Source organism: Choloepus didactylus, chromosome 23, assembly GCF_015220235.1.
Source record: "Choloepus didactylus isolate mChoDid1 chromosome 23, mChoDid1.pri, whole genome shotgun sequence".
Classification (NCBI taxonomy): Eukaryota; Metazoa; Chordata; class Mammalia; order Pilosa; family Megalonychidae; genus Choloepus; species Choloepus didactylus.
In genome coordinates, this window is record NC_051329.1 from 21,025,039 (window position 1) to 21,048,242 (window position 23,204).

At 47.4% G+C, this 23,204-nt stretch overlaps 1 protein-coding gene across 1 annotated transcript; it reads right to left on the reverse strand.

The window, feature by feature from the left end:
- Positions 1 to 2,939: 2,939 nt before the first annotated feature.
- DAO (D-amino acid oxidase) lies at positions 2,940 to 22,306 on the reverse strand. Its single transcript, XM_037817346.1, has 11 exons — positions 22,186 to 22,306; positions 16,682 to 16,883; positions 15,651 to 15,765; positions 13,960 to 14,036; positions 13,139 to 13,204; positions 11,648 to 11,702; positions 10,286 to 10,390; positions 9,251 to 9,333; positions 8,191 to 8,308; positions 6,714 to 6,812; positions 2,940 to 5,484 (listed from the first exon to the last, which is right to left on the reverse strand). The coding sequence occupies exons 2-11, from the start codon at positions 16,873 to 16,875 to the stop codon at positions 5,353 to 5,355; spliced, it is 1,044 nt and encodes a 347-aa protein (XP_037673274.1). The 5' UTR covers positions 16,876 to 16,883; positions 22,186 to 22,306; the 3' UTR covers positions 2,940 to 5,352.
- Between the last annotated feature and the right edge of the window lie 898 nt (positions 22,307 to 23,204).

Genomic DNA, 23,204 nt, shown 5'->3' on the forward strand with positions numbered 1-23,204 from the left:
CAAGAGTCTGAGTTTGCTGGTTTGTCATAATGCTCTAGCGACAGTTACGCTTAATGTCTGGGTAAATCTGTGCATACAAGTTCATCTCAGTCTACTTCGCGTTGCTTTAATAAGATAAATTGCACAGTTGGTTGCCGACACTGTGTCTTTGGGTCTGTTGGATACAACCCTTTCTTCTGATGGTCTGCAGGTCAATACGGAGTCACTTCTTCAGCTCAACTGCAAACAACCCCGGGTCCTTGAAATAGCACCCCATGGTGCAGCACCTCAGCCCCTGCAGCCAGCGAGGAGGCAGCTTAGCAGAGCTGCTGCTCTCCGTCACCCACATTTCTTTGAACCACGAGTGACTGAAGTTCTAATTATTTCTGGGCTGCTGAGCTCTCCTGGGTAACACAGAGCCTGTGCCTGGCCTTTTTGCTTGCCAGCTTGCCAGACTCTGCCGGATGAGCTTGTCAGCTCCCTGACCTTCACCCTCAAATAACCCAAGGGAGCTGGGGTAGGGGTGGGGGGACAGAAGTGGGGTGGGGGGGTTGGAGTTGCTTGATGAGCAGGAATGTTTTCCAGGGGATGGGGTAGACAAGCTTGCAGTTGAGGTCTGTGGAGCTCTTCCTGAGAATATGAAAGTTAATTTTTCTTTGCCTTTTAAATAGGCTGCCCTTTTCAAAAAAAATCAGTATTATTGAATGATACAAGAGCTGCCACAAAAGTTGTCCAAGTCTCTGAAATTCGCAGGGCCTTGAGCTGAAGAAGCTTTGTATCCAATTTTGAACTCTCCAAAAGCTTCGTTTCTATTAATGGAAATGTCGTCTCTTTCTCTCAGTGTTATTTCAAAAAATAGCAAGCGATGTCAATGTAACCAAGGTTATATGGTTTCTTTCTTTCCCTTCAAGTATTCTCCGGAACACATAAATGATGCTGGTGGTTTTGACAATGAGATAAAAGAGTGTCTTAGGGATCGGCTTTGAAATGAATGTGGAATTGATTATCTTTTAATAATGTTAATCAACATAAAACCTTGAATGAAGAGAGCAAGAGTCCCCCTTGGTTTCTACTAATAAACATCAAAGTACCAGAATACCTGTAGCTGCAAGTCCATAGTGGCTTAAACCATTAGAATATTTATTGTTAATTTCACAAGCCCAGAGTCAGGCAATTCCAGGAATGGATTCAGCAGCTCAGGGATGTCATCAAGGACCCAGCTTCTTTTCATCTTTCTTCTCTGCCATCCTCTGCTTGTTGGCCACTCGACCCTATGCTTGAAACCTCATGGCCTCAAGATGGCTGCCGAAGTGCCAGGCATCATGTTTATTTTCTCAGGAGGTAGAAAGGGGAAGGAGTCATCGCAAAAGCTTTTCTTTCACAGAATTCTGTTATTTGGGGTTGGATATGGAACTCCTCCAGCAGATTCACCACTGATTCTCATTGGTCAGAATTATATCACAAGCCCCAGGAATTAGCAAGACTATCTTAGACCAATCATAAGTCATCCTTGAGGGCTGGCTCCTATGGGATGTCTGATATACAAAATTAGGATTCTGTTAGCACAGGAGGGTTGTGGGATAAGCAGTGGTTGAAAGGAACCTTGCCAAATATGTGTAGGTCCCAGAGTTCTATTCAAAGCTCTTCTAGTTACAAGGAATGGAAATTTTTGCTCAGGCCAGCTCAAATTAAGTAGATGCTTAATATTAAGAACGGGTCCAGCAGTTATTTTCCTGCAGGGGACAGCCAAGGAACATACATGAATGAAACCAGGAAGCTGTAAATTAAAGCAACAAGAAGGAGTGAGGACTGTGGCTGAGTGAGTTGCACAAACCAGCCCAAAGGGGCCTCTACTCAGCTCCAGATGATTTTGTGGCTCTATGGGTGCAGTGTGGCCAGACCTTCCAATTTTCAAGACAGAAAACTGGATTTTTATGAGAACCTCTCAATTTCAGTATGTTAGATAAAAAATGTTTAAATGATATATAGCCAGATAAAATTCATCTGCAAGCCAGCTGTGGTTGATGGACTTCCAGTTTGCAGCCTCTGGAAGGATAGAGAGATCTGGTCTCCTGCAATGGACAGGAAACTGGGGAGCCCCTAGAGCCCAAAGCAGCACCCTCTCTGTGATCTGGGATCTGGGATCCTGTTTCTACTCCTCTCTGCAGCCTGGCTTTCTTCTGTCTCCTCGTGGCTGCTGCTCTCTCATGTCCATATATATGGCTTGGGCTCACTGTGGTTCCATGGCCTTAGAACTCAGCTCTGCAAACATATTCCTCAGCTGTTCGGTGTCCCACTTGCAAATTCTCAGGAGGGGAAGCTGATGGACCCACTTTGGTGTTGGTTTCCATCCTGGTCTAATTAAGTTGGGTCAGGGAGGGCTAGAGTCAAGACATGGCATCTTAGGCCTGTCCTTTCAGCACGATGGCCCAGACAATTGGTGGGATGTCTGGAACCCACGGTGACATACATGCAAACTCTCTATTATGGGCCACGTCATGGCATATGGTAAGTATGCAGGGTATATTCATGTGCCGGTGTGATATTCAACACTGAGGATGCACAAAGCTAATCTTCATGCACTAACAGTGCATGTGTGTGCGTGCAAGGGGGACAGGCATAAACAGATTAGTGCAATGCAGTGTGATATAAGCACTAAGGGATTGATACAGAGAGTATATAGGGTTCCCGGGTCTGAGCATCCTAAAGCACCTCTGACTCTTCAGAGATTCAATGGTTTCAGTCCAGTTTTGGTGACTGGTGGTACTTTATGGTATGCTAATTCTTTGACACGTGAGCACCCATAAACGTCACAAATGATCATTGACAAATATTTGGCAAATCACTTCAAATACCCCTCCTCCCATCATACCAGAGAACAGAGCACTTTCTAAATTCATTAATAAGAAAACAATTCCGTTCACAGCAGCATCAAAAAGAATAAAAGACTTCGGAATAAATTTAACAAAAAGAAGTACAAGATTTACACATTGAAAACTGAAATATATGGCAAAAAGAAATTATCAAAGATCTAAATAAATGGAGAGAGATTCCATGTTCGTGGGTTGAAAGACTTAATGTGGTTAACATGTCAAAACTCCTCAAATTGAGCTATAGATTCAATACTTTCCCTTTCAAAACCCCAGCTGGGGTTTTTGCAGAAATTGGCAAGCTGAAAATTCACATGAAAATGCAAAGGACCCAGAATAGCCAAAACAATCTTGAAAAAGAACAAAGTTGGAGGACTCACACTTTCCTGATTTCAAAACTTGCTGCAAAGCTAAAATAATCAAGTGTGGCACTGCATAAATATAGGCATATAGATCAATGGAATAGAATCGAGAGCCCAGAACTAAACTCATACATTTATGGTCAATTGACTTTCAATGAAGGGGCCAAAACAATTCAATGGGAAAAAAAAAAAAAAAGTCTCTTCTAAATTCATCAAACTGATAAGAATTCATTAAAAATGTGGTTGCAGATCTGCTTCAAGGAAGAATAAGGAGAGTTAGGTAAAGGGAAAGCAAAGGAATGAATCACTGTAAAATCTTCTACAGAGCCACGTGTGTTGCAGAATTCCCCCATGCCGTTTAAATTCTGAATTTCAGGGCAGAGTCAAGAGGAAGCCACATTTCAAAGAGGTTCTTACCATTTATAAAAAGAACGGGATGGTCACTGCAGGTCTGAAAATGGACTTTCTTGGCCCTATATATTTTGTGAGTTCACCGAGTACCGAGCCCTAATGATTTCCTGTTGATAACTAGCCTTGACCGGCAGGGGTCACTTTCCCTGGGGAGGATATAGAAATCATTTTGGTCACAAATGAAACACTGTGTCCCACTCTAAGGTCCAGGGGTCTGGACCTCACTCTCACCTGGCAGCCTGGTGAGAGCCCCCTAGTCTTGGCACAAATGTGGCTTTGAGGAGGAGAGAGCTGGTTCCTCTGCTTGTGTTTGAGAGAAAGCTGGGAAAGAGGCCCAACCAATTCCTTCAGAACAGCCTTCTCCCCTCAGTGTGGGACTCGGGTTGGAAGTGAGGCACTGGCATCCTATCATTTCTGGCCCAGAATCTCCGTTCTACCCCCTTCCTATCTGTTGCCCTCTCTGCCTTGCTCTCCTCACCTCTGAAATTGAGAGAATAGCTGCCTTATGGGGCTTTTGTGAAGATTAGATGAGTACTGTGTGCAAGAGTCTAACACAGAGCCTGGTACCAAGTAAGAATGCAATGAATGTTAGTTATTATAATGACAATAATTACTATTATAATTATTACAAGTATCATTACTTTTCTTAGGACATTATCTTTTAAGATCTTGGTTCTCTCATCAGACCTAGCTTAGAGCCCGCCAGCATCACGGCAGCTGTGTCATGAATAAACCATCACATGAGATGGCATAAGCATGGATGGCAAAGAATGGGCCAACAGAGGCCTCTTCACAGCAGAGATCTCTTGCCCAAGATGTGTGAAACCCTCTAGGTTTTGGCCTTTCATAGAAACCCAGACAGAAGAAAAGGCTGAGTGGGAAAGCAGAGGTGTCTTCTAGGCTCATTTAAGGCTTTCGAAAACATCTGGGAGTCTGTTTGCCATCTCAGAGGGTGACCATCAGAAGATAAGAGAGACGTTAAATCGTGCCTCAAGAATAAGGAGTGTGCTTGGTGACTCTAGTTCTCTATAAATGGGCTCCTTGTGGGATTTTCCCTCCAATGGCCCCTCCTCAAGGGTTCCATGGTGGCCATGGGGCCACTCAACGAGCAGCTGATGCCAACTGGACTCCCAGACACGGAAGAGGCACCAAGTGTTACCAGTTCAAAGCCTTTTCTGCCTACTTCACCCTCCAATTCTACATAGAACTTCCTACAACATAGCTGTTACAGTGTTTCCTAAAGTGTGTTCCGATGCATCATTGGTGCACCTGACAAAAGGTTTCCGAAGCCAGGTAGGTTTAGGAAGCACTGGGTTAAACGACGTTAGCTAGATGTATTCACTGCAGGAGTTTTCAGAACGTTTAATGTGTTCGTGTGACTTGTAATCAAGTTACTTAGCCTCAACGATTTCTGTTTTCTGTGGCTCTGGGCAGTGTGCCTCTTTGATTTTCTGAGCTCTCCTTCCTTCTGAGATCTCATGGAGTAAGAGCCCCCACTTGCTCTCCATCATGTCGGGACTGGCTGGGGTGTGGTCCATTCTGGAGAAGATGGAAAGACCCCAGGCTTTCCTCTGTAAGGTGACTTCATGGTTTCCTCTCATCTCAAGCTTCTTGCAAAAAAGGAGCTGGGGGTGGGTGGGGGTTAAGCGACAGCTTATAGGGGAGCACACTGATTAGTTGGCAGAGAGGAGCAAGGATTCTTTTTGGGGAGGTGGAGTTCACTGGACTCTTCAGAGATGAGATGGTGGCATTCTGGACAACTTCCTTTCTTCCAGGATTTTCCCAAAGAGCTTTGCTGCCTCCAGGGCACAGCCCCAGTGGATGGTGAGCCCGTAGCCTCCATGGCCATAGTTGTGGATGACCTGCAAGGGGCAAGAGTGAAGTTGGCCAGGTCACTGAGGGACAGTGGGATGGGGTAGAGGGAGCTTTTCTGCTCTGGAAGACTCAGAAGCTTCCTGAGAGTCCCGGGCAAAGCCAGACACCACCCTGAGTTTCTGCTGGCTCCCCTGGAACAGCAGTAAGGGGGATTGTTTGGGGACTAGATGACAACCACCCAGACCCTCCTCTTCTGCTTAGGAGATAGGCCTGTTTTAGTACACTCAGCATGGAAAAGTAGAATCACATCTAGAACCGAGGTCAGCGATTTTCCCCACATCATATTATTTGGAGTTCCCCAAATCACCCTCCTTGTTCCCAGCCCACTCTGAACTGACAAACCTCCTGTGCTAATAGATGGACCCTCCTACCCACCTCAGGAGAATCAGGGGGATCAGATGGGTACACTCTGGTTAATGGGTTAATTCTTCCTGAGGACAAGGGCAAGATTTCTGAGGGCACCTTCAAAGCTAAAACCATGAGCATGGAGTTAAACCTCATATGTAACTGTCCATTACTGACCCCTCTGCACACACACACACACACACACACACACCCTACATCTCCATACAGCTTGGATCATGGAGGAAGGGTGATCTTTCCTAGTGGGAACCCAGCCACCATCTACTTAGGTCAGTTTCTTCAACCTGGGACAACTTCCATGGTTTCAGCAAGCCCAGTTCCTAATCCAGAGGGCTGATGGGGCAGCCACAAAATAGGCATCCAGGAAATGGCTTTGGAGTCAGCAAGAGTAGGGTTAACATTTCATCCCAGCCCTGCCCCTTGTCGGTGGTCTGACTTAGACAAGTGACTACCCCTTGGAGCCCCGGTTTGCTCTTCTGAAGCATGGGGAGAACAGTCCCTAACCCAAAGAGCTGTAGGCGAGATTCAACAAGGTAATTTGTGTCATGGGCTTGCCGCAGTGTCTGGCACAAATTAGATGCTCAGTAAGTACCTGTTTTCCTTCTACTCAACCACAGGCTTTAGCAAACCAAGGCACTGCCTTCTCTGTCACCTTGAGGAGGTCCTACACCATCATTGTCTTCACTTGTCCCCATTTATAGAAGAGGGAATATTAGCCACCACTGCCCCTGCCTACTAGGGAGGCTGTGAGGATACTGTTCCTTGGCATGGTTGTTCCTTGGAATTCCCAAAGAGATCTTAGGAGTGCGAATGGGAGAGGGAGGGCATGGCTTTCCTGGTCAGGAGAGCATACCTCTGTCACTGAAGGTCCAAAGTGAAGCTGTTCTCTTTCTAGCCGAATCTGGGGGCGTACCGGTCGGAAGCCAGTCCATTCACCAATAATTTTTGCATCCTAGAAAGAAAAGTGTTGGCAAATCATCTCTGGTGTTTTCTTTTTGTTTTGTTTTGTTTTGTTTTTTGCTGCTGCCATTTTTAGGGAGGGAGTTAGCTTTTGGCAGCTCACTACCAGCATGACCAATGACATCATCACAGTAAACTTCATTAATCACCACTACCATTATCACCACCTGTGCCAGTTTGAATGTATTGTGTCCCCCAAACGCCATTATCTTTGATGTAATCTTGTGTGGGCAGACATATCAGTGTTGATTAGATTTCCTTGAGTGTTTCTTTGGAGATGCGCCCCACCCAGCTGTGGGTGATGACTCTGATTGGATATTTCCATGGAGGCGTGGCCCCACCCATTCAGGGTGGGCCTTGATCAGTGGAGCCATATAAATGAGCAGATGGACAGAGGGAACTCAGTGCACCTGTGAGTGATGTTTTGGAGAGGAGCTACAGCCAAGAGGGACACTGAAGAAAGCACAGGAGCTGCAGATGAGAGAGAGTTTGAAGACAGCCGTTGAAAGCAGACTCTTGCTCTGGAGAAGCTAAGAGAGGACAAATACCCCAAGTGCAACTAAGAGTGACATTTTTGAGGAACTGCAGCCTAGAGGGGAACGTCCTGGGGGAAAGCCATTTTGAAACCACAGCTTTGGAGCAGACACCAGCCACGTGCCTTTCCAGCTAACAGAGGTTTTCCGGACACCATTGGCCATCCTCCAGTGAAGGTACCCGATTGCTGATGTGTTACCTTGGACACTTTATGGCTTTAGAATGTAACTATGTAACCAAATAAACCCTCTTTTATAAAAGCCAATCCATCTCTGATGTTTTGCATTCTGGCAGCATTAGCAAACTAGAACACCACCTTTATCAACTACCAATGTCATCACCATCTTCACTACCACTTACCACCAAGTCTATCACCTACTTCATCTTCCTCAGCCACCTCTATCAGCCACCACTATGATATTAGAAATGGTCACCACCCATCACCATTGTTACCACCATCCTCAATATTTCCATCACCATCAACACCAACCACCACTTCCACCCCTACCTTCATCATCATCACTATTGTCATCACTACCAGCAGACAAATGGGAAAACAGAGATTTCTGCAACAAATACATTTGCTCCTTGTGAAGCTAGACTAAGGTGTTTCTGGGAGATCACATCAAGAGAGAGCAACTCTTGGCCATGGCCAGGAAGCTTTCATCAGCCCACAGCAGGGATGCCCCTGTACAATGCCAAATTCTGGTGTATTCCACAGTCCCTGGCTGGACTTAATTTATCCCGGTGGTGGTATCTTCCCGTCATCACGTATCCTCATGACTAAGCTGCCAGCACATTTGTCTCGGGTCCTAATAACCCCACCACCACCTTACCTTCAGCGTGGGCTCCAGTCTGCAGCAGCCTTTCCAAATGGTGTTGTGGTCTTGGATATTGTTTACCTCTCTCCAGTTCCCCAGCTGGAAGATCCCTCCAAGAGTCACTCCCTGGATTCTAGATAAAAGTGAGGAGGATCAGGGATGAGGGAAAGCAAAGCCTTTGAGAAAAGGAGAATCATCACCATACTCACCCTTACCACCATCTGTGCCCAAATCACTACAACTATCAACATTGTCACCACTGCTAACACCGTCATCACCTCTGCAATTGCCATTGTCATCACCTCAACACCAACCATCATCTCTACCATCAGGAACATCAACATCACGATTGTCATCTCCATCAACATCATCTCCATGACTGTCTTCACTACCACCATTAACATGTCACCACCATCAACTTCAATCAGCATTTCCACCACCACCATTAACATTGTCATTGATGTTGTCATCTCTGCCGTCCCATTAAACTGATAGTATCATCTCTCTCAACACCAACTACCATCCCCACTCCGTTACCACCATCATCAACACTGACCTGTGCATCAACCACCGAACCAACTCACCACCATTATCAGCATCGCCCCTCTACCATCCTTACCCGAGTCACCACCCCATCAATATCATCTTCCCCATCAATAACAATACCATCTCTACTGCTGCAGTTCCATAATCAAAAATATTGGCATTCCATCAACACCACCACCGTCACTAATATCACCTCCACCGTTATCATCACCAAACTCAATCACCATTCCCGTCACCACTCCTGTTATTGACATTCACACCACTTCTAGTGTCACTGCCATCACCTTTACAACTGTTGTCTCCCATATCACCACTACTGTCATCCAAAGCATATTCAACATAGAGTCTGATCAAGGCTGCGTGCTGCCTTCCCAGGGATTTAATGGCACAATCTCACCCCCAAAACATTGAAAGGGAAAAAAAAAAACAAAAACAAAGGGACTGGGCAACGGGTCCAGAGAGGGCAACAGGGGCATAAAGAGAGCATGAAGATGCCCCCTCTTCTGCCCTAGGACGGCCAGCGTTTTACCCTGGGATGATGTACGGTGATTTGTAGATGCCGCTCTCTAGGTCATGGGTGATAATGAAGTGCTTCATCCAAGGAGCATCGACCTGTTGATTCAGGATAGAGAGGTAATGTCAGGGAAGTTGGGCCAGTGGGCTCCCCTGCCCTGGCTCCCCTCCGTGACCAGCTTTTCTAACAAGAGTGGCAAAACCAGATTCCTTAATCCTCCCAAGACCCTCCAGCATGCCCTGTGTCTGCACCTGGCTGCTTGCCTCTTGCAAGGAAGGCCTTCTCCATTGAGAACCACCCCGGCTCCCCGAAGCATCACGCATTCCCACTCACATGTCTACAGGAAAGCTCCAGCACACACATGTAAACACGTATACACACCCACATTGGGAACACACACACTCCACTACACATACATAAGCACACAAGCATGCACAGCATGAATGCACATCCATATTATTCACACAAGTGCCCACACATAGGCGTACGCTCACACCCATGTACACGTACCCAGTGAGAGGCAGTGGGGAGTGAAGGTTACACACACAGGCTCTTAGGCCAGCTGGCCTGGGTTCTAATCCCAATTCCCCTGCTGACTACTGTGTGAATTTGTGCAAGTTACTTGACCCCTCTGTGCCTCAGTTTCCACAGTGGTCATCATGACAGAACCCATCTCAAAGGTCTGTGGTAAGGATTCAATTAATCAACACCATAAAGTGTCGGGCCTGGGCCGGGCACTTAGTAAATACTCCATAAATGTTCGCTACTTTTATTAGAATACAGGCATACGCTGCTCCTGCATATGTACAAACATAACACGCATGCTTTGCAATTAAGAAGAAACCCCCAAAGAGGTAGTTTGGGGGTGTTCTGTTGGTCCTTCTTGTTTCTTTAACATGTCAATCCACCAAAGTCCGGGCAGCGGGTAGGGGGGTGTCTTCCAATAGACGTGCCTGGTTTGTCTGCGATCTTTGGGGATGAAATAAGCACACAGCAACAATCTTCCTGCCAACAGAGGCTGGGGGTCGCACCCCCCACACTCGGACTCACCTTAATGATCTGTCCCCGGCCTGGCTGCAGCAAGGGGTCCGGCTGCAGCGCCCCGGCCCACACCCCGGTGCAGTTGATAATCACATCGGCGCCTCCTCTTGCCACCTGGCAGCAACCGACACGGCAGGCGGGGGTGCCGCAGCTGAGGATCATGGAATCTCTTGCCCCTTCCCGCCCCCCTCTTTCCACCCCATGGCTCTCTGCTTCCTGTGAAACCACGGGAAAGAGTCTCACGAGGAATCAGAGGGGCCTGGCTCCAAATCTCTGCTCTGCCATTTACCCTCTCTGCAACCTCAGAAAAACCCCTTCCCCTCCCTGAGCCTCAGCTCTCTCAGCTGTCAAAGGCGGCTGGTAAAGCCTGTTCATGGGCTGTTGGGGGGATCCAATGAGCCCCTGGATATAAAAGTGCTCAGAAAGGGGTATTGAGGAAGGTTCAGTGTCATTAATTGGGGTAGACCTTCTTAGAACCTCCCAGAAGAACTCAGAAAGGAAAGAGATTGTTCTCTTCCTCCTTCTGATTCTTTTCTTCATTCTCTTGCCTTCCATGCTGCTAAGACATTTGCAGGAGTGGTGGATCTAGCTCTGTGCACATGTGGCATACTCGATGGTTCCAGGATGTAGCCTTATGGGTACCTAACTCCCCAGCACAGCCCGTGACTCCCCACACAGGTCAGTCATGGGGTACACAGCTCACAACACATCATTATTATTTGTGAGTCAGTGTTTGCTGCAGGGAACGCTTAACTCCCTGAGGACAAGGACTGTGTCTGTATCAATTATGTATGGAGTGAACATCAGGGCCTAACAGAGCAGGTGCTTATTATATCAATTATACCAGCAGCTGCAAGGACTGAGAGCTTTCCACGCATCAAGCTTTATTCTAGATGCTGCGAATGAACCACACAGCATAGTAAAGCTCTTCGTTTGCAGCAATGCCTGATATCAGTAGCTGCTGTTGCCATCATCCGAGTCACCTGAGGGCTTGGACTTTGCAGGAACATCAACCCAGATGTCTATAGGAAGCAACTAAGTGTCCAGAACTTGAGGGTGGGAGTACAGCTGACACTGGGAAGAGGCAGCCATCTCTCTAGCCCTAAAACTCATCGAGGCTTAGATATAAACTGTTCCCTGCTGGCCACTAGATCCCAAGTTTCCTTCACTCCCACCACCAACACCAAGGCAGAGGTTTCTTCCCTCTGACTATCTGAGGGCTCCCGGGATTGAGAGAAGCCCCAAGCCTGGGATAGGTCTAAAAGGGACCCCGGGAGCCTAAGAAGGGGACCCCAAACCCAGCTGCAGGAAGCGGAGACCTCCCCTCTTCTCCCACACCCCAGATCTATCCCCTCCAGCCCTGCAGCTCACCTCCTCAAAAGACTCCACCTTCCGCTGGAAGAATTTCACTCCCCTTTCAGTTAACCTGGGATGATCAGACATGTCAAAAAACCTGGTATCCAGTTCTCTGCCCCAACTTTCTCCCTCCAAGAGGATGGCATGAGGGGGAAAGCCCCAAGAACCTTCCGTGGACTCCATTCCCGTGGGATACTCCTTGAGGTGGCTGTGTGGTCAAATTCATTCGTGACCATCTTGCTGGACTAGCAGGGCATCAAATGTCCCCTGGGAAACTTGAGATGGCCCAAGCCCCTCATCAGGCAGATGGGGGTGGGGGAGGGCCCCCAGGGAGATGCTCAAGGTCATAGATTGCATTGGTGATGGGGTTGGGACTCAACCCAGGTCTCCTACTGCCACGTTCCCTTGAAACGTCAAGGGGAAGAGATGCAGGCTGGGGCGGGGGGGGTGGGGCAAGGTCAGACCAAGGTCGACTGCCTCTTTGTTGGAAGCAGGGCATGAGGAGGGAGGTGGGCTGGCCCTCCCTCTAAATGTCCCAGAGGAAAAATATTGCTCACTATTGGACAAATAGTAGAAACATCAAAAGGACAGGAAATAAGCCATGTAAACACTGAAGCATAATCTCAGGACTATTTCATCTGCATCATTTCCTCAAGATGGAGAAGTAAAACTGGGAGCGTTCTTTCCTGGAAAATGCTAGACAGAAGTCATACATGTCCCAAGGGCCCAGTGTCGCAAATAACCATGCCTTAGGACAGCCGTTTCCCAAACCTGGCTGATAATTACACTTACTCCCAGAGCTACTTGAAGTATAAATTCCTGAACCCCACCCCAGAGGATCTGATTCAGCAGGCTTAAGTGGAGTCCTGAAATCTATATTTTTAAAAACTTCCCAAGTAAATTTAGTAAAAGCTACCATCCATTCCAGATTGTTAAGTTTTATAAGTAAGTGATATATAGGGAACTTATGGAATCTTCCTTAATATGAACATATTTGAATTTAAATGTAAATGAATCTCTCAAGCTAGTGTTTGCTTAAGGTGGAACACTACAGGATCCCCGTTAAAGTCAGGAACACAACAGTGGCTTCCACTATCACTATTAGTTAATGTTGCTTTGGAGAAACTGGCCAAAGCAGTTAGACAAGAAAAAAAAAGTGAAGAATAAAAAAAAAAGATAATCTATGCTTTGCAGATAATGTGAGTATATATAGAAAACTTAAGAGAATACATTTAAAACTATTACACAAGCAGTAAGAGATTTTAGTGAGGTTGCTAATAATGATCACATGTTAAAAGTTACCCAGGTGCTTCTGATGTCCAGCCAGGTGTGGGAAACATGGTCTTAGTGCACTGTGGACCTCAGGACCAAGGATAGATCCCACCAGCCTAAGGGTTTTGGTCACCTTTGGGGTTGGTTAATTCAGAGAGGAATCTCATGACCAATTGTCTACTACAACCTTGTCCCTGAGAGATGCTTTCCTCCAGCTGAAGCTTAAAAACTCACCTTTCAGTCAGCCACTGCAGATAGCACTTCCCCTCCAGGATCAGGCTTGTGTTGAACCAGCCATAGCTAAATTCACAGCAGGCCAAAGGTGGGAATAAAGTATCAGAATCAGAGCTATATTTAAAGGCTGTCAGATGGAGGTGGGATCAGTCTCGCTCTGTGGACCACCAAAGGCTAAAGCCAGGGCCACTGTGGGAAGTTCTGGGGGGGGGGAGGGGTTAAGTTTTCAGCTCAATGTAAGGAAACATTTTCTATTAGACAAAGCCATCCCTAACCTTGTGATGCGCACGTGGAGATTGGATGTGCATTTGTAAAGGGGATTCATTTGCATGGGGTAGGTGAGGAGAAGACCAGAGATACATCAGGCTGCAGGGAAAAGAAGGGCGAGTTTTGGAGTCACACAAATGTGGTTGGAGTACTAACTTGGCTACTTGGTTATGTGAAGTTAGGAAGTTCATTTAACCTCTCTGAAGCTCAGTTTCCTCATCTACAAATAGGATTTGGCTGTTGTAAGTCTTGGGAATCAAAAACAAAGTACTTGCTCATAGAAGAGATTGAATAAATGGCAGCTATTATAATTATCATTTGATGACTTGTAAGTCCCTTCAGGTTCTGAGATTCTGTGAGTTCATATCCCCTTGCACCTGCACTCACTCCCAGTTTGGGTGGGTGGGTGGCTGCTCTGAAGGAAATCAGGGGTGCTAGGGGCTCAAGGCAAGGAGTGAGATGGGAAATCTGGTGCCTCCATTCCCTGCTGCCATTTGGACACATGTGTCTGAATTGTGCGGTCTCAGCCCCTTTGCCCTTGACAATAACCTTACCTGTAATCAGGGAACATGTCTAGCTCTCTGGGGGTCAACTTCCGGAATCCCAGAACTGTGTCCTTCCAAGAAGGGTCCTGCAGAGAAAGGAAGATGGGGCACAGGGATGAGTGGAAATCCACAATAAAAACAAAGACTTGTAAAGTGTTTATTCTGTGTCAGGTACTGCTCCAAGCATTTCACTTATATCAGTTCATTTAATCTTCACAACAATCATCCAGGCAGGTACTGTTCTTATCCCCATTTTACACATAGGCAAATTGAGGCTTAGAGAGGTAAATTAACTTGTCTAAGGTCACACAGCCAGTAAATGGTGGAGCTGAGACTTGAACCCACACACTTTGGCTCCAGAGTCCATGTTCTTAACCCCTGTACTATACCAAGGGTAAGAGTAAGAGTGAGAATAAGTGATACGGTGCAGGTCAGAAATGAGGGGAAGAAAGGGGTGACAGTGAAAGTCACTGAGTGTGAGAATCGGGGGCAGCAGATCATAGGGTCAGACAACCTGCGTGGAGACCCCAGTTTCATCATTTAGTACCATGAACGAATAACTGAATTCTCTGAGCTGTTTTCTTGTCCATATCATAGAACTAATAATCACGTCTTGATGCTGGGTAAAGCCCTTAGCACAGTGCCTCACAGCTGTTACGTATTGAATAAACTGTGGCGAGCTGGCAAGGGCTTCTGGGCAGTGAGCTGGACCACCCTCTCCAGGCAACCTGAGTACACCCCCAAGGTCAGGCTATTCTTCTTCACATAGTAGAACATGGTCACAGAGGGTCTGGGCTCACATCCCAGCTCTGCCACTTCAGAGCTGTGTGACCTTGGACAAGTGAATCAACGTCTCTGAGCCTCTGTTTTCTTACCTGTAAAATGAAGCTAATGACAGAAACTTTTTGGTTATTGCAAGAGCTAAATGGATCACCAGCAGTAAAGTCATTAGGATGGGGCCTGGCCAAAAATAAGGACTTTAGAAATTTTTTGCTATGATTAGTATTTCCTTCCATCTTGTTGAAAAGCTCTGTGGCCTCCAAGGGCACAAAAAACCTTTTGAATTAAGCGTCAAGTGTCCACCACTGCATACCAATTAAAGACTAGTTCCCCCGGTTCATCAACAGATTCTTTGGTTTCTGCCAATTTAATAACAAATTTGAAACAAAAATTATTTTTGTCTTTTTTTGATGCAATTTTATTGAGATACATTCACACAGCATACAATCCATCCAAAGCATACAATCACTGGCTCACAGTATCATCACATAGTTGTGCATTCATCACCATGATCAATTCTGGAACATTTTCATTACTCTAGAAAAAGAAATAAAAATAAAAAAGAAAACCCCAAACATCCCATGACCCTTTTCCTCCCCTATTATTGACCCCTAGGATTGGTGTGGTACATTTGTTACTGTTGATGAACTAATATTAAGATATTACTGATAACTACAGCCCATAGTTTGCAATAGGTACATTTTTCCCATATACCCCTCTATTATTAACTCCTTTGAAACCGAAATAATGTTTAAAAGTGAAAATAGACTTTAAAGTGAGCCTATTTCAAACCCAAGACTCTGTTATCTATGAGGCTCAATCCTCAAAGTACTCAGCAGACTCCAGGCCCAGCTCTTGTCCGTGCTCAAGGCTCTGAACCCCCATCCCACACCCCTCAGGGCCAGGAACTCCTCACTCACCGGAACAGCTTCATGGAAGAGATTGTAGCCTGAGATTAAGCCCAGGCCCATTTTCTCAGCGTGGGGAGAATGGACGTGGCTCAGAAGATGGGCAAAGGTCTGCTGATTCCAATCCCTGGAAGGAGACATCCAGAGTCTTGATCACCTAATACCTCCTTCTGGGCGAGAAAGCTCAGGGGGTCGGCTTGCATGGGGCTGTGCCCAGAAGGCTGCCACTTGCCTCTGGCGAGGACATGTCCCAAGCCCAGAGATCTGCCACGTTCACTCCCACAAAGTCCCACGTTCCTGCAAGTCTCCTGGTATTTCACCGTGAATAAAATAGAGAAGAGGGAGAACAAAGGATGGTCCATCACAGCCATGTGGGGCCCACCTTCTGGTTTGGGGTCATGCATTTAATGAGTAGACAATGAGTTTAAATGAAGGCTTTGGGGACTGTGATCACCACCCTACTTGCTGCTCCCATCTTCCTTTCCTCTTCTCCCTTGTCCCAGGTCAATGACAGGTAATGTGGCAGAACTGAGATCTGAGATTTGAAGCCATTGTTCCAACCACCAGACTACCCGGCCTAGAGCTGGGGGATGACAGAGCTGAAAGATGGAAGGGGCCTGGGCTTCTGAATTGCCACTCACTGATCAGAAATATTGGAATTGGAATTTATTGGAGGGAGAATTAAATCGTTTAAACTGTTATTCGTGTTCATTTATTGAAGCCGCTGGCTGTTTCTAAATGTTCATAATTTCCTTTGTAACCTCTTCGATTCATCTCAGTAGTGATTCACCCACTTAGAAGTTTTCCAGATTCTTGGGTGCATATGGTGCTGACAGTCACCCAGTTTTGAGGAAGTTTGGAGACAAAGCTCAGTGCCTGACACATAGTGGGGGCTTAATATTTATAAGTCCTTTAGTGTCGTCGGGCCAGGCCAGAGCCTCTGCAGGGGACTTGGTCTTGGTGACAGGAACCCCGAGGAGAGCAGCCTCTCTGCAGACTCAGCCCCTCGGGCTCCTGGGCCACCCTCTGGGACCCTCACTCACGTCTCCTGTGGGTTGCCATGGTCGGAGATGTAGGGCTGCCAGAGGCCGGCAGCAATGTCAGTGGTGGTAAGCGGGGTGAAGCGATCTGCATAGACTGTCACGTCCAGAGGCTGCAGGACTCCATGGTAGCGCTCGTGGATGCAGAGGGCGGTGGACAGCCCGATGACCCCTGCTCCGATCACCACCACACGCATCGTACCAGCTGTGGGGAAGACAGGTCAAGGCAACCGTCATTGCCCTCCTCTCCATCATCATCATCTCCTTCATCGTCTCCATCATCATCACCATCATGTCCATCATCATCACCACTCTTTTAATATTTGATCCTCACAACAACCCAGGAGATAGGGATTATCAACTGCCCCACTTCACAGATAGAAAAACTGAGGCACAGAGAAGGAAAGCCACTTGCCCAAGGTCACACAGCTGGTAAGTAATGCAGCTTTCACTAGGAGCCTCCATGGACACCCCTTCCCCAGGTGAAAATATAAAAGAGCCTAGCGGGGTGCCTGGCCAGCTCTAGGCTGGGTAGTCTGGTGGTTGGAACAACGGCTTCAAATCTCAGATCTCAGTTCTGCCACCTACCAGTCATTGACCTGGGTCAAGATGCTTCCTGAGGCTCAACTTCTGTAAAATGGGAAAAATAACTCATCCCTCAGAAGGCAGATGGGAGACTTAGCAAGACAGCAATTGTAAAAACCTTAACCCAGTGCCTGGTGCAAAACAAGTGACTTACTGACATTCATGGTTCATGAATGTGTAGGTGCTTCACATGCATCATTTCATGTAGGTCTCTGTGCTGTTTTGAATTTATTAGGTCCCCCAAAATGCCATTATCTTTGATGTAATCTTGTGTGGGCAGACATACCAGTGTTGATTAGATTGTAATTCTTTGAGTGTTTCTGTGGAGATGTGCCCCACCCAACTGTGGGTGATGACTCTGATTGGATAATTTCCATGGAGGTGTTACCCCACCCATTTAGGGTGGGTCTAAATTAAATCACTGGAGCCATGTAAATGAGCTGACAAACAGAAGGAACTCAGTGCAGCTGAGAGTGACATTTTGAAGAGGAGCTACAGCCAAGAGGGGCACTTTGAAGAATGCACAGGAGCTGAGAGAGTAGCTGCAGATGAGAGACAGTTTGAAGATGGTTGTCAAAAGCAGACTCTTGCTCTGGAGAGACTAAGAGAGGACAAACACCCCAAGAGCAACTAAGAGTGAGATTTTTGAGGAATAGCAGCCTAGAGAGGAATGTCCTGGGAGAAAGCCATTTTGAAACCAGAACTTTGGAGCAGACACCAGCCACGTGCTTTCCCAGCTAACAGAGGTGTTCCAGACACCCTTGGCCATCCTTCAGTGAAGGTACCCAGTTGCTGATATGTTACCTTGGACACTTTTATGGCCTTAAGACTGTAACTATGTAACCAAATAAACTCTGTTTTATAAAAGCCAATCCATCTCTGGTGTTTTGCATTCTGGCAGAATTAGCAAACTAGAACAGTCTCCCAACATTTCCATGAGTATTACTGCCCCCATTTAACAGATAAGGAAACTGAGGCCCAGAGAAGTAAAGTGACTTGCCCGAGGTCACACAGCCAGTAAGTGGCGCTACTGGGACTTAATTGCAATTCACATAAATTCAACACCCATTTATTGCAATAAATGCACACCTACTACGTGCAAGGCTGGCTGACGCAATGTCTGACCTCAGACCCCAGATCTTCCAGTGTACCCCCTCACGGCCGGCCCTAGGGTGCTGGGCTGTCTGGCCCTCGAGGTTAGAAAGCCTAGCATCTTTTGACATTGAAGCTGCTGGGGCCAGCACAGCAGGGAAACGTTCTGCAGCTCCTGCTGAGGCAGAACAACAGGACTTTTTGTGCCTGGAAGGGTCAAATTCAACTTTCCCTCCTCTTTACCCACAACTCTTCTCCCATGGACCTCGGCTCCTGGCAACTCAGGCCTGTGGCCCCGAGCGGCTGGGCATTCTCAGTATGGCCTAGTTTCGTAAAGGGGGAAAATGACTCCAGCTCACAAGAACTGGATACCGTTGGGGTTTGGGCAGCCAAGTCGAGGACAGAACCAACAAACGGAAAGGCATAGTTGCTCTGTGTGATTCTCCTTCCAGCTGTGGGCCTGGGCTCGGCTGGGGAGGCAGATCTCCCTCAGGGATGCCTTGTGTCCCCCGACTCTCTCTTCTCCCATGATCTGCCTTAGGGGACTCGATCTCCTCCTCTGTAATACAGGGCTAAACCCAATCTCATGAGGTCGTTATGAGGATTAAATGGCAATCTTGGTGAAAGATGCTGGCATGGTGCCTAAGCACAGAGCTTCAAAAAATAATAGTCCCCTTCCACCCCCAGCACTTTGAAAATAACAGTGGGAAAAACATGGGCTATCGTGAGAAGGAGAAAAGAGGAAGGGAGAGTCAGGCCTGGCTTCACTTCTGGCTTGCTGTGTGACCTTGGCTAAGTTGCAACCCCTCTCTGGGCCTTCCGATCCTGCCACCACATCACACTGTCTCTGCAGTGATCGAGGTATAATCTCTGGAGAGCTGACCACTTTTTACCTTAATGATAAGAAGGCAGAGAAGTAGAAGGGCTTTCATGCATTTTCCAAATTCCCTGTTATGCATCCAGGAGGTAGCATGGCATATGGAGGGACAGCATCAGCCCAGGCTGAGAGCCGGAGACACCCAGGGTCACAGCCTGACTCTGCACCAGCTGCGTGGCCCTGGGAAAGCCGCTGAGCTCGGCTGAGCTAGGGGGACCCACCACTCCAGTTTGCCTGGGACTGAGGGTGCTCCCAGGATGCAGATTTTCAGCACTAAAACCAGGAAGGTCCTGGGCAAACTGGGACAAGTCGGTCATCCTAATGGAGCCTCAGCTGCCTCTTCCATGAACTTTTAGGGGCTAATGAAGCTCCCTGCCTCATGGTCCCCCCACCAGAATATTAGCTCCTGGAGGACAGGGACTTTTGTTGTGATCACTGCTCTATCCCCAGCACCTAGATCAGTGCCCGGCGCATAGCAGGGGCTGAATGAATGAATGAATGAATGAATCTTACGAGGATCAAAACAAAACACAGCTAAAGTGCTTGAGAGCTCCGGGATGAGAGCGGTGATGATCACTGTCCCCAGTTTACAGACGAGGGGCTGAGGCTGTGAGTGAGCAAGGTCAGCTATTGGACATCATAACAAAGTTGGAAGAAGGGGTGGCATGAGAACCTAGCTCGCCTTCTCCAGGGCCCGTGCCCTTTCTACAGTCTCACACTGCCTAGAATACCAGCCACGGATTGAGGGGGAAAAAATAGCTGCTTATATAATAGAAATGGGTGAGCTGCGAGAAAGAGAGTGCTTTGGAAAACTCTGTAAGAGACTTTGGGACAGAGAGATGGTGACTTTGAACCAAAGTAGACCATCCCATGGCACCTCTTCAAAAACAAGGCTGGTTTAGACCAGAGCCCAAGCATCTGGTCAGGACGGCTGGCACACACCTGGCAGAAGGACGTGTGGGAGAACCCACAGCATGGTGGCAACTTCCGGAACCCCTGACCAGGGTAATAGCAACAAACACAGTGTGGGACTCAATGTCTCCAGTGTGTAAAACTTTAAATGGGCTAGACATAATTATACAGAAGGGGAAACTGAGGCCCGGAGAAGGGGAGCAGCTCAGCCAGTCTTGCAGCTGTGATAAAAGGTTTTGTAGGGTCTTGAGATGAAAAAGTCTCTGTGCAAGTCAGGAATATGGAGGCTGATCAAATGGTTGAGTCAGGAAAGAACTAGCAACATGGAAATAACAGTAACAGTAGCAGCTGCTATTTTTTTTTAACTGCTAGCATGCGTAGGTCGTTGTGCTAAGAACTTTACAGCATTATCTAGTTTAGTCTTCATAGCAACCCTATGCATTATCATTATGCCCATTTTACAGATGAGGTAATCGAGGTCCAGACAAGTCAAGGTCATTTCCCAAGGCACCCAGATGGGGAGTGGCAGAGCTAGGAGCCCAAGCCCAGGCTGGCTTGCTTAACTGGCAGGTCTGTGTGCTTAAACACCAAGCTTTGCTACCCTCAACAAGAGCAAATCACACCATTCGAGGAATCTGAGGCTAAAGCCGGTGAAGAGAAATAACCAATGTTTCAGTGCCCTGCATGGGAATTTTTGTTGCATTGGTGGTGGGAACAGAATCTAAAGGGAAAAGTGTGTATCGTAAGCAAATTATCTTAAAAAAAAAAAAAAAGGCACTATATGAATCAAATTCAATACTGATTATAGCAACTGTGCGTGTGTGGGGGTGTGGGTGTAAGTGCATGTGGTACATGGCAATATAAATGCATGAGGTTCTCATTAGTGGCAGGAGCCAGATCGTAGGATGACAGCCCAGCCCCAGGTAAAATCATTCATGCACGTGGATAATGAACCTCTGGACTCCATGCACACAGCTCAGTGAAGTCAGCCATTTTCTTGTTGTTGCTGATGTTTTTATTTGTGCTGCGGTTCTCTATTTTATGCCATTACCCCAACCAAGCACGCTTGGAGTGTGCATCTAGGAAGATTATATTTATCTCTCTTGTGTGCATATAATTATAATGTCTATGGAAGCATAGAGCAGGAAGGATGATAGCATATTTGGCCATCTGCCACTTGTCAGCCCATGTAGATGCAGCACAGACATGGTCTTACTTAATCCTCACAGCTGCCATGGGCAGTAGGGACCATTAGCTGACAGGTGCAGGACTGAAGTTCAGAGAGGAGAAGTCACTCTCCCAAGGTCACACAGCATTGTGGATTGAGCTCGGATCTGAACTGCTTCTAGCTGAGCTTTCTGCACTGTACCACAAAAATATTAAGGCAGCCATCAGCAAGTTGTCACTTGATAGTTCCTGTTGCCATTTCACCTTGTATTTGCTTGCTTATAACCTCTCTTGTCCCTTAGAAAGGAACTTGAGGGGCTTATGCCTTTGATTGCTACATGTGCATAACAAAGAACATGGAATACTAGTTCCAGAAAATCAATAAGTCACGGGTGAGCTATTTGGATCAACATCATCAGCTCATCCAGACTGTACCATATGGCTACTTCTTATAAAGTTATTTTCAGAGTTAATCTTTAAAAAGGAACACATTCTGCAGAAGCTTGAGAACCAGGTTATCAGGTCCTGCCCCCAAATAATAATAACTATCATTTATTGAGTATTTGCTGTGTGACCAGTTCTGAGCTGAGCATTTTACATTCCTTATCTCTTTTAATACTCAAATTAACCCTTTGAGAGCTGAGTCATGACCTGATATTTTCAATGAGGAGACTGAGGCTTGGAGAGGTGAGAGGCTTATCTGCAGTCCCAGCCTTTCTCCAAGGCCAGGGTCTCTGCAAGACGTTTGCCCCAGCCTAGTTCTGTCCTTTCCTCTGTCACCTGCTCCAGGCTCTGATATGACACATGGGGGACACTGAGTCCTGCTGCCTTTCACCATCCCTCCCCCCAGCTCCAAGGGGCATCCGCCACTCACCTTGGCGTGCCGAACTTCTGAAGAAAAGAGGTGGTGGCTGCGGTCCAGGTCTTATTTCCTCGGGGGTGGCTCCAGGTTCTGGGGTGTCCCGTCCTCAGCCCTCTGCCCGCTGGCCGGGACTGGAACGCAGGGTCAAAGTCTGGAGCTATGGATAGGGCATGGAGCACAGAGGCGGGTCTCAGCACTGCCCAGCCCACAGGGATTGGCCCCTGTCCAGTCCTGGAGACCTCACCTCCCATGGCTCCTAGGCCCTGAAAAGTTGCCTGACTTTTCTGGCTGATCCCGAGCCCCTCTGGACAGGCCTCGAGAGAGGGAGGGAGGGCGGGGGTTCTTGGAGGGCTGACGAGCACAAGGAGATCTGTCTCTTGGGCCAGCTGGAGAGTATCCTCTTTCTTCTCTCTTCCTGCTGCCACTCTGGAGGAGGGGGGTTTGTTCTCTTGGCCACCATGGCCTGGTCTTCAGGGGGTGGGGGCAGCCTGGCAGCCGCTGGGGGCAGCCTGGCAGCCGCTGAGGGCAGGCCAGAGGCACAGCACACGGCTCCCGGGACCAGCCAGCCAGCCCGATGCAATTCTGGGACGCAGGGTGGATAAGGCCAAAGAGGGACTGGAGGTGACGCCTGTTTGGGCTGTGAGGATGTGTGGCTCTTTGCTTCTGTATCCCAGAGATGCCAGAGGCAGGACTCCAGGTCCTGTCTCTGCCAGGGCTGGACCGGGAGCCCGATTGTTAGAGCCTGAAGATCATCAGGTGCCTCCCTGTACGGATGGGGAAACTGAGGCCCACAGAGAGGGGCCAACCAGCCCTGATAATGTACATTTTGGGTCATGCACCACCCCTCTACCTTCAGCATTATCAAATAAAAAGGTGAAGATTCTATAAGAAAATACATATAAAATGAAGCATACTGTGCCGGTTTGAATGTATTATGTCCGCCAGAAAAAGCCGTATTCTTTGATGCAATCTTGTGGGGCAAACATTTTAGTGCTGATTAGATTGGAATCCTTTGAGTGTTTCCATGGAGA

Bases quoted from the DNA above. Each gene is read 5' to 3' on its own strand.
- DAO (XM_037817346.1), bottom strand. From the start codon at position 16,875: ATGCGTGTGGTGGTGATCGGAGCAGGGGTCATCGGGCTGTCCACCGCC. The intron at 13,205-13,959 runs GTAAGGTTATTG...CTGTGAATTTAG, and splicing joins GACATGTTCCCTGATTACAG to CTATGGCTGGTTCAACACAA. The intron at 5,485-6,713 runs GTATGCTCTCCT...TGCCCCTTGCAG, and splicing joins TTGGACCTTCAGTGACAGAG to GTCATCCACAACTATGGCCA.